The 12841-nt window shown below is 42.9% G+C and overlaps 1 protein-coding gene across 2 annotated transcripts in view; it reads left to right on the top strand.

Moving 5' to 3' along the window:
- CHM (CHM Rab escort protein) overlaps positions 1–12841 on the top strand; it is a 76717-nt gene that overhangs the window by 30936 nt on the left and 32940 nt on the right. For both annotated transcript variants that reach the window (XM_061598531.1, XM_061598532.1), the window contains exons 6-9: positions 2504–2894; positions 5335–5451; positions 8390–8510; positions 9777–10002. In XM_061598531.1, the coding sequence (XP_061454515.1) occupies positions 2504–2894; positions 5335–5451; positions 8390–8510; positions 9777–10002 (855 nt within the window). The remainder of the gene's footprint in view (positions 1–2503; positions 2895–5334; positions 5452–8389; positions 8511–9776; positions 10003–12841) is intronic.

The following is a 12841-nucleotide window of genomic DNA, read 5'->3' as shown; positions in this document are numbered from 1 at the left end:
AAACAAATTGGCAGCCAGTGGAGCTGTTGTAACAGGGGAGTTGTATGGTCCCTGTAACCAGCCCCGGTTAGCACTCTGGCTGCAGCTCTTTGTACCAATTTAAGTTTCTGAACAGTCTTCAAAGGCAGCCCCACGTACAGTAGTCTAAGGTCTTAAGGTCATTGTGCCTCATTTCTTCATACTTTTGGGTCTGTTTTTTTGAAGTCCACCTGAAAATTTGTACTCGCTTTCATGTACATTTCTCGAAGTACCATAAAGTCAAAGTCACAGGAACCCAAGTGACAATAAAATGATAGTGATGGTTTGAATGTGAACAACTATACATGCAAACTTATGCAAGTATATGTGTATAGAATAAAAATTACAAAATATAAGTTATCCAAACTGTGGCCACTATATATATGTGTGCGCATGTGTATATACACATATATACACATGAAGTTCTCTGAATAATTCAGATAATTGACAAGATCTCCAGGTTTGTTATCTCATTACCTACTTGTTGTTCCAAAGGCTTCCAAAGCAGGCCTTCTGAGAACAATATCTGTTTTTCCCCCACCCACCCCACACACAGTAGGGTGAACAGTGGCTTTCAGGGGAGGGATAATTTGATCATGGAAAAATGGGGGAACTAAAACATCCTTATCCTAGCCATCCTTGCCCAATTCAATTTGCACCCCACCCTCGCCCCTCTGCAGCTGTGTTAAACAAAATGACAAAAACCAAAACTGATGTCACATGTAGCTTAACCCCTCAGCCCTGACATGAAAAAATAATGTTGATAGCAACAATATTTCCAGAAAGATACTTTGGGTGAAATACACAGAAGTGTTCTGGGCTCAGTGATGTGATGAGTTTTATTTCAGCCCAGCTCACTCAGAGGTCTGTCTTGTTAAAAAAAAATAGTCTGGCTGCTAATTAGATCAGAGATGGATGTAAAGGGCCTAAAAAAATAAGTAGCTTTTACCTCTGGCAGCTGGGGAAATTCTACCTTTTATTGATAACTACTGAAGTTTTACTGCTGTATCGTTTCAGATCACCTTTCAAATAGCAGTTCATTAGTTGACGGCTAGGCTTGGAACATTTACTTGGTGGATTAATAACTAAGTGGCTGAGATAAAAAGATAATGCAGAATTGTTGCTGAACTCTTCCTCCCCCGCCTCCCCCACTAATAAGGACACTGATTTGATTCATCTCCGTTGGTAGCATAAACTGAAATTCCAAGTTCAAAAGTGCTAGTTGCCGTGGTAGGCTTCCTTGAAGTTGAAGATTAAAAAGGAAGATGAGCTTCAAGTGTGGAGTGCAGCCTTAGAAGGAGAATATTAAGGATTTTGCCATTAGGAAAGATGCTGAAGACTTGCCACATCTGCTGACCTTGCTCCTTTGACCTCCTTACCTTCATCCTGATAGGTAGCCAATGGATTAATGGGCCCAGCAGCAAGATTTAAAGCGTGTCTTTGTTATGTTTCATTAAAGGCCAGTATTAAGATGAAGATTTTATTTCCTGATACATATTTTTAAAAAACTTTTAATGATATTTCAGATTATGTCTTTGCACGCAATCCACAACATGTAGCTCTTTCTGTCCTCAGTCCCTGTGGGGTGGTATTCTTCCATCTAAGCTGATCGTTCACCTCCTCCACCAAAGCTGCAGTGTTTGTCAACTTGCTATGTGGCTGACATATTCCCCCTGAGCCCTTTGTAAACATTCTGTTACATTACAGTAGTTTGACCAATCAGTGGCTTTGGGGGTGGGGCTTGTGCACCTACAAGTAGTTCTATGCTATTATGTAAATGCAAGTGGGACTTGTGACAAACATTTGCAGTGGATGCTTCTATTCAGTATTCTAACCACTTCATTGCAGTCCAGCTACCCCCCATCATTTTTTGTTCCTCTCCCCCCTCCAACAGAAGTCATCATGTTTAAACCATTGAGCATGCTTAGTCCTCATAGGGCTGGTTTTGCCTCCCTCTACCATTTTTCATACTTCTGGAAGGAGTTTCCCCAAGCCTATTTCTGCCACCCTCTTATTCTTGGTTTCTGGTGTTTTGGTAACATAAGCAACTAGTCTTGTGGTTAGAGCGTTGGACTAGGACCTGGGAAACTGAGAGTTCCCCACTCAGCCATGAAGCTCACTAGGTGACCTTGGGCCAGTCTGTCAGCCCAACCTACCTTACTAGGTTGTTGTGAGGACAAAATAGAGAGGGAGGAGAGCCATGTTTGCCACCTGGAGCACCTTGGAGGAAAGGTGGGATATAAATGAAATAATAAAATAAGTAAATGTAATAATAAAATAAATAATAGATACTCACCCCCTGAACATTAGTACTAGGAGCAATTATATGTCTTATGGATCTATGTCGCCTAGGCAAAGCAGGCATAGTTCCTACAATATTTTGATAAGTTGGTGAAAGTCGCTCTTCCAAGTTGCAAGATAACTTTGGGGACTGATTTTCCTCTTTTTTCTCTCTCACTCTGGCTCTCACTTTGAAAAAAATCAGTCAGGATCCAGCTGAAGATGTAGAAGAAGTTGGTGCACTTCTGAAAGTCCCTGTCTCTGCTGCTGCTGCTTCTAGTGAGGTTGTAGACGAAGTCTGTGCTACCCCAGAAGCTGAGAGTGAGTGCTTTCCTTTGACGGATCAGACATCAGGGACCAAAAGTGAAGAAACTTTCCCCAACAGTGATCGAGAATATACAGCTGTCAAGGATGGTGTAGAAGTGACCTCTCTGGGAGAGGTACTCTGTGACAACGCAACGTCTGGTCAGTCTGTTTCGGAAATAGAAAATAATGAATCTGCATCAGTAACGGAATCTGCAGTTGAACCGAGGACAATTACTTATTCCCAAATTGTTAAAGAAGGGAGACGATTTAATATTGATTTAATTTCTAAGGTAGGGAGGTCATTGCCTGAGTATTCTTTCTTTCTTTTTTAAAAACTCTGTTTGCTTCATTAAAAAGATTCCTTTGGAGGCTTCAAAGGCGATCCGAGATAATTATGATGATACTGAGACCCAGTATTCTGCTCTGTTAGGACCATAGGTCTCTTTATAAAAGAACATTTTGTCATTCTTTAAAGACTCTCTCTCACACACAAAAACAAAACAAAAAATGAACCAAAGCTAAAATATGCTGAAAGCACATTGTGATCATTTGCTTTTGAGATAGAATTGACCATCTTGGGTCTTGCAACAAGACAATTTTTAAACCTTTCCCTTTTGGAATGGTGCTTTGCTAATCTGGGATTTGAATAGGTAAAAATGATGGTCATTATTTTTGTCTTATGAAGCCAGGTAGTAGAGTTGCAAATATAGTGCCAAGTTTAGTACAGGTGGCAGAAGCCAGGATCCTGAGACCTGTGCAACTAGGTCTATGATCCAAGACTTTGGGTTGGGTTTGCCCCTTTCATGCCCCTGTATCTCAGTGGTAGAGCATCTGCCTTGCATGCAGAAGGTCCCTGGTTCATTCCTGGGCATCTCCAGGTGGGGCTGGGAGAGAGCCCTGCTGGAAAAACTGGAGAGCTGCTGCCAGTCAGAGTAGGCAGTACTGAGCTAGATGGACCAATGACCTGACTCAAATATAAGGCTTTCTACGTTCCCCCTATTGTAATTGTGTCAAAGCAAGTTACTCACTTCACACTTTTCCAGGTTCTGGCCTGCCTTGTCCCATCGTGCCCCTGTGAACTTCCACTGGAGGTCAAGGCGAGACGTAGTTCTGATTTGGCGGTCAAACTCCCACATCCCTTTCTAGGCCTTTCAAAGTTATCTCCTCAAGACTTTGAGAGTGATGGCACTGCATAAGTCACTTTCTCCAGTGGAGCATTGCTTCTTTTCTTTTTCCTCCCCCCCCCCAAAGTTAGGTAATCTGTGTTGTGCTGGGGGTTTTACATTCATGTCCTTCCCAGAATATGTAATAAACGTTCACCTTATATAACGCGAACAAAGGTATTAGAAGATTAAGTTTTATGTTTTTAGCTTGTAACCGTTGTGCGCACGCTGCATGCTGGGATGTTGCAGAAATAAGGACAGTAGTTTAAGTTTGGTGGTCTCAAAAATACAAAAAATTGAGGAAGAGGACGTACAAAGAATGTATGGCAACAGTGACAACCGGCCTGGTGAACCTGCGTGGTGGTTGCTTAGCTCTCTGCTTTGCATAAGCAAGGGAACAAACCAGGAACCTGCCATTAACCAGAGCTTCCAATGATGTGCAAACAAGCCAGGATTTTAAAGTTGGTTTTCAAATCCTGGCTTGTTTGGAAGCCATTAACCATCACTTCCAATTCATACATAATGGAAAATACTGCAGCTGCTTAGATTGTTTTCCCCACTTGCGCAAGAGAGGAGCTGAGCTGGAGCAAGGGGTTTTCAGGTATGTTCACAAAGATCATGCATATCCTGCCTTGAGCCTAATACAGCTAGAATGCAAAAATTTGAAACCTCCAAAAACTGTGGCAAGTGTAAGAAGATCTAGAGCAATGGATCTTAGCCTTTTTTGGCATCACAGATCCTTTTGAGAATATGATGAAAACTGTGGACCACCATAAATAAATACATTATTTTTTATTGCATTGGAAATTTATTTATTTTTTTGTGACCGGTTCACGAACCCCCTGAAGCCTGTCCATGGACCGTTGGATCTAGCGTTATGGACAGTAGGGGAGCAGTCTTATTTTTTCCACTTCATCTGAAAAAGTATACTTTTTAAATTTAAGCCCCGAACCAAGTTTTTGTGATCTTGGTAATAGTTTCATGTCCACATGAAAGCTAATACTTTTGGCATTAGCATATAGACTAGTGGCAACTGCAACAAAATGTTGCAGTGTATCCTGCCTTGTAAAAGTAGTGTTCCCATTTAGGGTTAAAGCCAGGCATTCTTTTCTAGCACGATATCCCATCACCTTCCACGTGTACTCTTTTTCTTTTTCAACTGTCACTCTACATTCTGGGGCTTTTCTGTTCTCTTTGGGCTGTGGTGTCTGTGTGGTCTTTTGGGGGCTGTGTGTGTGGTTTGCTCCTTTGTTATTTTTTAAGAATGAAGATTCTTTGTACTCTTGCAAAGTGCCCCCCAAGCATGCTGACATTTTCCTCTTGTTTCTCACTTGCCCCATTCTGGTCACAGTCCTGGTGGCATTCATCACCTGAGTTAGCTGTTAGAAGGATTAAGATCTAGAAATGGTATTCCAGCAGTTGTCATTTAAATGACACTTATAATTTGCTAAATACTTTGGAGTCTTGATAGTGTGATCCTTGTTAACAATGGTAGCAAGAAAGAAAATATGTCAGTTAATAGTTGGATTTTCTTAAAATATATATAGATATGTTTTCTTTTGTGCAGTTACTGTACTCCCGAGGATTGTTGATCGACCTCCTAATTAAGTCAAATGTTAGCCGATATGCCGAGTTCAAAAATGTCACCCGGATTCTTGCATTTCGAGAAGGGAGAGTGGAACAGGTACTGTACATAAGCTGAGTTTGTGACTCATTTGAAAGAGCAAATTTAAGCAGACATAACTTTTAATGCAACCATTTCCCCCCTCCTTTCTGCAATACCTTCCTTCATTCTTGGATATAGTAATAGCCTTGGAAATCTTTTCAACACTTTACAAATCATGATATTACTTATACTGTGTTATAAATAATGGGCTGGTTTGGGTATAATGGCCAAACCATGATCTGATTGGTCCAAGACGAACCAGCTCCAGGATTTGAAGGACCTTTGGGTAAGATGCTGTTAGTGGGAACCCCTTTTGAGAGGGCTGTGATGTTCCTATATATTAATGTATATATGGTAAGTGCTGGTTGTTTAGAGTATACATGGTAAGTAGTGAAAGAGGAGGGGGAGTGAATGGGCAATAGAATGCTTGATGATTGGCTGAATGTTTAAAATGGCTGACAGTATAAATGAAAGGATGACAGGTAAATCTGGGTGAATGTGAGGTGGTGAATTGTGGAATCTGGGGGGAGAAGAGAAAGAGTGGATTGCTTGGTGGGGTTTAGAGAGTTGTTTACCAGGAGGGAGGTGGAGTTCGGATTAGTATTGAGTAAAACCATATGCTTATGTGCCTTAAGAAGAAATCTTGTTAGCTTTGTTATCTGTAATAAATACTTAATTTGGTTTACCAAAGGCCTGATCCTTGGCTGGGGTTTCACAGACCAGAAGGGAGGGTAAGGTAATGACCAAGGCTGAAGGGGAACTGTAACAAATGGTGGCAGCGGTGAAGAGAATAACAATACCAGTATTCAGAGTCTCTGGGAATACTAGTATTGGGACGTTACTGGTGGTTGCCTAGCAGGGGGATCTGTTGAGATCTGTGCTAGAGCGGGGAGAGAAATCATAAGAGAGAGCGGTCTGGACTGGTGGAGTCCCTGGTGGTGCCTAGAGACAGGCAGTAACTACGAGCAGGTAGGAACCTGACAGGGAGAGCCAGGGAAGGACGCCTCACAAGGGCCAATCTCCTCCTCTCCACTATTCACTTGCTTGCCCCCCGCTCTCTCTCTGGCCCCAATCCTCACAACTGTCCAGAGGCAAGTGGGACACTGCTCCATCCATCTCTGCCGCCTTACCACTGCTCGCAAGCTGAGAGAGGGTAGGTGGACAGGTAGTGACAGGAGTAGGGCCCGGAGGCTTCTGGAGATGGCAGTGGGCCTCCTAAGCCCATGCCCAGTGATGTCAACCCATGATGCAGGCCCAGGATTTAAGCCTCAAGCTCACACACTCCATTTTTCCCACCTTCTCCCGTTTGTGCGCTACAGTTCTCTTCATGCTCTCTTGTTCAAGCAAACCATAGTTTGTCTGCGGTTACTGCAAAGTTTGGTTTGCCCTTCAACCCCCAGTCGGAAGCCATCTTTTGAAGTGGATTTCCAGTTCTGTTTTGGAGGGCAAGTGCAAATCAAAGTTTGCCAATTCAGTTATAATGGCAAAAATTTTGGTTTGCCCAAAGAAAGAAGTCAGGAAGGGAATTGGAGTGGCAAGGAAGGAGCACGTGTACCTGAGGTCTGGAAGTATCTTAGAGAATAGGTAAAAGGAGAGAGTTAACTTGAATGGTGCTCTAAATCCCCAGTTGTGTCCAAGTGACTGTTGATATAACAAAGGTGATATTATCAACAGGTTTTGAAATGATGCAGTTATTCCCGATATGTTATGGGTGTTCAGGAGGGAGGGAGGTGCTGTTGGCTTAGTGAGGGCATAATAAAGAGTTTTATTAGCAGAACTAAGAAAAGAAGATCTGTTCTGATTTAAGTCTGTAGTCAGCCAGTTTTATTTTTTTACAAAATGCTGATGGAAAATTAGGAAAATGTAAACCAAAATAATGTTAGTTTCCGTGAGGAGAAGAGGTGATTTCCTTGAAGGGTACAAGTGTCTGGCACTGAAACAGGGTTGATTAAAACTCAAGATCATCATACAACCCAAAATCAAGCATTTGTCAATTAGAATAGCATATGAGTAGCTAATTAAATGGGAAGGAGAAAAGGCTAAGAGGCAACAAATGTGAGTGTTTTAGTTATGCCTCAGGGCAGAAAAAAAATTAGAAGTTTGCATTGATTTTAGCACAGAAGTTCATAGGGCCAGGGAGGAGCTCTGTGGGCCAGTTCTGAAAGATACATTTTGAGAGCAAAAGCCTTGAATAAGGGGGAATCCAAGTGATTACTCAAAAGATGAGTGATCTAATTAGCCCTTAAGCATGCTGAAATCAGGCTGTCTTGATTCATATAATAAGGCACTTCCCTCTGTATAGAGAGTATGTTGTGATCCATGCTGGTGATCTTGAGAATACTCTGGATTGGCTAAACCTGAATGTAATAAACAATAGAAAGTATGACTGATAAGGTGGGTGCAAATGTAACATTACCAGTCTTCCTCACCATGGCTAAGAAACAGGGCTGTGGTGTTGCACTTTTCTTCCCCTAAGCATCTTCCTTCTGCCTGGTGCTAATTTCCAACCACCTTCCATAACCATGGTTAGAGTTTATATTCTGCTGGATCCAGATTCCCTTTCTCCGGTGGAACAAATTGTCCTTTTCTGGTGAAAGAAAATCTTTGGGTCCAACACACTGGCTTCAGCCATAACTGTGATTAACACTAATCACAGTTCCTTTTTAATCAGCATTTAAATTTGAGGAGCAAACCATGGTTGTGAGAGGGCAGGAAGAATTTGTGCCACCAAGGCAAGGAGTGGACACAAACAATCCCATGACCTGTTCCTGACCTCTTCTTAAGCCCGATCAAACCATGGTGTCTGCAATCGACTACAATTTAAGCCTAAAACTCTCATGTTAAATAATATTTATAAAAATACAGATTTCTCCAGTTCTTCAAGACAGATCATTTCCTGCCCCTGTACATCTTTGGAATGGTGGAAAATGACACACACATCCCAACTATATTGCAGGTTCCGTGTTCTAGAGCTGATGTCTTCAACAGCAAACAGTTGACTATGGTAGAAAAGAGAATGCTGATGAGATTTCTGACATTTTGCTTGGAGTATGAGCAGCACCCTGATGAATATCAAGGTTTGTATCTGTTGAATGGAAGAATCCCATCTGTCATTTTCATTGAATGGTTAAATGTCTATGTCTTTTGTCTCTAAAATGTTACACTAGTCCCCAGTTTAGATCTCCATATTATATCTCATGTGCTGAGGGCAGAGCTTGGAAAAGTTACATTTTTGAACTACAACTCCCATCAGCCCCAGCCAGCATGGCCACTGGATTGGGCTGATGGGAGTTGTAGTTCAAAAAAAGTAACTTTTCCAAGCTCTGGCTGAGAGGCGTCCCATGTGATCTCCATTCACTTTACGTGTTGGGGGTAGCTCTTGTGCATGTGTGCAGCTGTCCTGAGCATTCAAGTTGATGGTGAAACCTTTGAGCATGTGGAGCTCAGTGAAAGCGTTGGAATCCACACGCTGCCTGTGGTTCCAAAGCGGAACCAGGATCATAGAGTGATGGTTTCGTTCCTTGAGGCAAGAGAGAACAACTGGAATGCGCTCGTTGGTGTTTGTGTTTTAAGAAGTGTGATGAGGAAATATATCTCAAACAGTGTGAGCTAGTGCTGTGTACTGGTTAGAGTCAGACTAGGACCTGGGAAACCAGGGTTCAAATCTCCCCTCCGCCATGAAGCTCATTGGGTGACCTTGGGCCAGTCACTGTCTCTTAGCCTAACCAGAGCTTGGAAAAGTTACTTTTTTGAACTACAACTCCTATCAGCCCAATCCAGTGGCCATGCTGGCTGGGGCTGATGGGAGTTGTAGTTCAAAAAAGTAACTTTTCCAAGCTCTGGCCTAACCTACCTCACAGTGTCCCACCTTGAGCTCCTTGGAAGAAAGGTAGGACATAAATGTAGTAATAAGCAAAAATCACAAATCCAGTGTCTGGGCTTAGTGTGCATGTAGAGGAGGAACTGTATCCTCTGAGTTGCCTGGTAGAGTTCAAAAAGACCCTGAAGCCTAAAAGCTGGTTAACATAATCTCTTAACATGGGAATGGCCATAGGTTAATGGTACAGCATTGGCTTTGCAGGCAAAAGGTCCCAGGCTCAGTCTCCAGCATCTCCAGGTAGGGCTGGGAAAGATTCATTACCTGAAGCCCTGGAGAGCCACTCAGCGCCATAGACTGAGTGAGACTGACCAATGGTCTGAGTCAGTGCAAGGGAGCTTCTTGCAGTCCTCTTCTGACTGTGGCATGTCTTGTATTTGGTTGGTAGGCTGGCTGTTGTTGTGGTTGCAAAATTGATTATCCAGAACTGCTAACCTCTTAGCCTTTCTTTTATTCCCTGAAACAGGTCATAAGGATTGTAAATTTTCAGACTACTTAAAAACCCGGAAGTTGACTCCCAATCTGCAACATTTCATATTGCATTCCATTGCGATGGTCTCAGAGGCCGATTGCTGCACCATCGATGGGCTGAAGGCGACCCAGAAGTTCCTGCAGTGCCTTGGCCGTTATGGTAACACTCCCTTCTTATTTCCTTTGTATGGCCAAGGGGAGATCCCGCAGTGCTTTTGCCGGTAAGCAAGAGATGTGTTTGTTTGTTTTTAAAAACTGATCAGCTGGGAATACTGGCTAAACTGATTCATCTCCTTTGAACACTTAACTGTTTTCATTTTTCTGTGGTCACATGTTTGTAAGAGGGAAATAAATCCTCCTTTTAAGGATGCAACTCGTGCTTAGGCCTTCCTTTGCGTAGCAGTGAATGCTGTGGAGGAATTGCAGTGGCCGTAGGATATTAAACCTGTGGCCCTCCCCACTCTTCTCTCCCCCCCCCATCACAATAGCCTGTGAGGGACTCTCTTGGTGGGCTGATTCTCAGTGGGCCAATCCCTCAAGCTTTGTCGTACGTTGCTTTCTATTGCTAATTCATTAACTGGAATTTTAAAATATGAAAAGTTTAATTCAGAGCTGTTCCTTGGTGCAGCTGTTACGTGTGGTGTTGCAAGTAATCTTTGCATCTCTCAGTTCAGTCTGCAGTCATCATCCAGAGTGTTTTCCTTTCCTGTTAGTAACAGTTTCTATTTCCATCACTCTCTCATCAAACCTTGAAGTTGCTTTCAGAAGCTTTTACATATCTATAGAAAGCCAATGTGTGCCCGCAGGAGCAAGGGCCTTGAGTTTTGATGTTCGATATCCAAGGTCAAACCCAATCTCTTCTATGAGGGTCAGTGTGTGGCCTTTGAGAAATCCCTATTTGTGTCCTTTATTTAACCCCGAGGTTCTCAATCTGTGGTCTCTAGTCACTAGTGGTCCTTGAGCTGCATTCAAGTGGCCCATGGCAAGGTTGTGGGACAGCTGAGATAGCCATAGTTTGCTCTGAATTTGATTTATTTTATTTTATTTTTGATGGAGATCAACTTCACCAAACTCTACTTACAAAAACAGGCACGTCCATTGCATTAGAAAGGCAAGATTACAGTTATTTAAAATGCAAATTAGGTAAGTGCCTTGATTTGCATAACAACAACAACAACAAACTTTTTTTATTTTAATTGCTGTGCCAAGGCCTCCAGTAATTTTCTGGTGGTCCACAGGGGACGTTTGAGAACCACTGCCCTCTCCCAACCTATTTTAAACGGAGCTTCTGGGAAGGGCTGTAGCTCAGTGGTAGTGCATCTGCTGTGCATGCTCCAAGGTCCCAGCTTCAATCCCTAGCATCTCCAGGCTGGAAAAGACTTGTGGTCTGAAACCCTGGAGAACTGCTGCCAGTCAGTGCAGACAATACTGAGCTAGAAGGCCTGATGGTCTGACTCAGTCTAAGGCCATTTCCTATGCTCCTATATATGTTCCTATGGTTGTGAGGCTAAAATACCAATTGCAGCGCCTTGGAGGGAGGGCAAGTAGCAGAGTCATCTCCAGGTAAGAGGGGGTCCTCTGGTGGGTCTCTCATGTCAGCAGCCAGCCAGCCCCTTCCCTCCTGTTTATTTCCACCTGGTATGATGGGCAGGTGAGCGGGGGGCCTACCAGAGGACCAGGAGGATGACGGCAGTGGTGGTAGAAGTGGCACTTCCATCAGCGAGTGCCATTGAGTGCTGCCGTCCTAATTGCCCACAATGCAACAGAGTGACATAACATCTGGGACGCGGTAGGCAATTACAATGGCGGCTGCCTGGCGCTTATTGGAGTGCCAGGAAATGGAGACCAGGGGGCACTGCTGTTGGCAACAGTGGGCTGTTGGCAACTGTCCAAGGATGCCGACACCAGGCCTGTTAAGAAGGTTAATTGCTTTTCACTAAAAATATTTGTTTTAGAATGTTCTCTTAGTTCCCTTTTCAATTAACTTGAAAAGCAGCCGCATCCTCCTTTAAAAGATTCCAACTTGTAATGATTTTATTTTCTATGTACAGGACCACCTTTGCCCCTGTGTGTGTTGCTAATTCTGAACACCGTTTTAAGACTTCTAGAAACAGTGTTTAGTCAGTCTACCCAGTGGTAACATCCCTGCCTATACATCATGCCCTACATTTTTTATCACCAGGTTATCAGAATAAGGTGTCACTTGTCCTGTGATTTCTAACCACCTCTTCATATTCTGTTTTAATGTAACCCTCTTAAGCGTTTCTTGCAGTCAGTTACCCTGTGTGTTCTCATCAAGGCTACTGTTATAAATGGCATGCATGCATATTTATGTGAATGATTCAAAGACATTTGTAAGTCACATCCTTGCATTCTGAATGAATTCTGCATAAACTCTAAATGCTTTCTGAAACTGTGGCGGTCCCCTGAGTGAACAAGAGCGGTCTTTATTCCAAAAACAACTTTGAGCGAATGGGATTATTTTTCATGCTGCTGTATAATTTTCATACTCAGGGTTCACGTTTTTGTTTTCAGATCAATTCAGAATGAGTTTTTTGGCAACAACAAAGAGCTGCATTTTTTAATTTTGCTTTTTACATTTTTTTTTTTTAAAACGGTTTCTTCCTGATGAGTAGACTTTTGCGAGGTCAGTGGGCTGGATCCAAAGGCTCCCTTCCTTTGACAGTAAGAGTCTTGATGGGAACCTCTGGATCCAGACCAAGGTTTCCTAATAGAGTAGCATCGAAAGCTATGCTCGTCACAGAAATGAAACCATTCTATCCCTTTAACACAGGGGAGGGAAAACATTTTCTCTCTCTCAAGGGGTGATCTACTTGGGAGGATGATCTACTGGGGGGAATGCATGCCAATGTCAGGTTGAGGGAGGGGGGGAACAGAGCCAAGAATGGATAGTAACTGGAGCCAAAAGTGGATGAAATGTGGGCAGAGAATGTTGAGACAACACCAAAGGCTGCATACGACTAAGCCGAGTGATGCCTGTTCCCTGCCCCTGTTTTAAAAGAATGACTCAGAGTACAGAGCATAGCTAAAAGGGATCTG

The sequence above is a fragment of the Rhineura floridana genome, chromosome 16 (genome assembly GCF_030035675.1).
Source record: "Rhineura floridana isolate rRhiFlo1 chromosome 16, rRhiFlo1.hap2, whole genome shotgun sequence".
NCBI classification, from domain to species: domain Eukaryota; kingdom Metazoa; phylum Chordata; class Lepidosauria; order Squamata; family Rhineuridae; genus Rhineura; species Rhineura floridana.
This window is presented reverse-complemented; position numbering and strand designations above follow the sequence as displayed.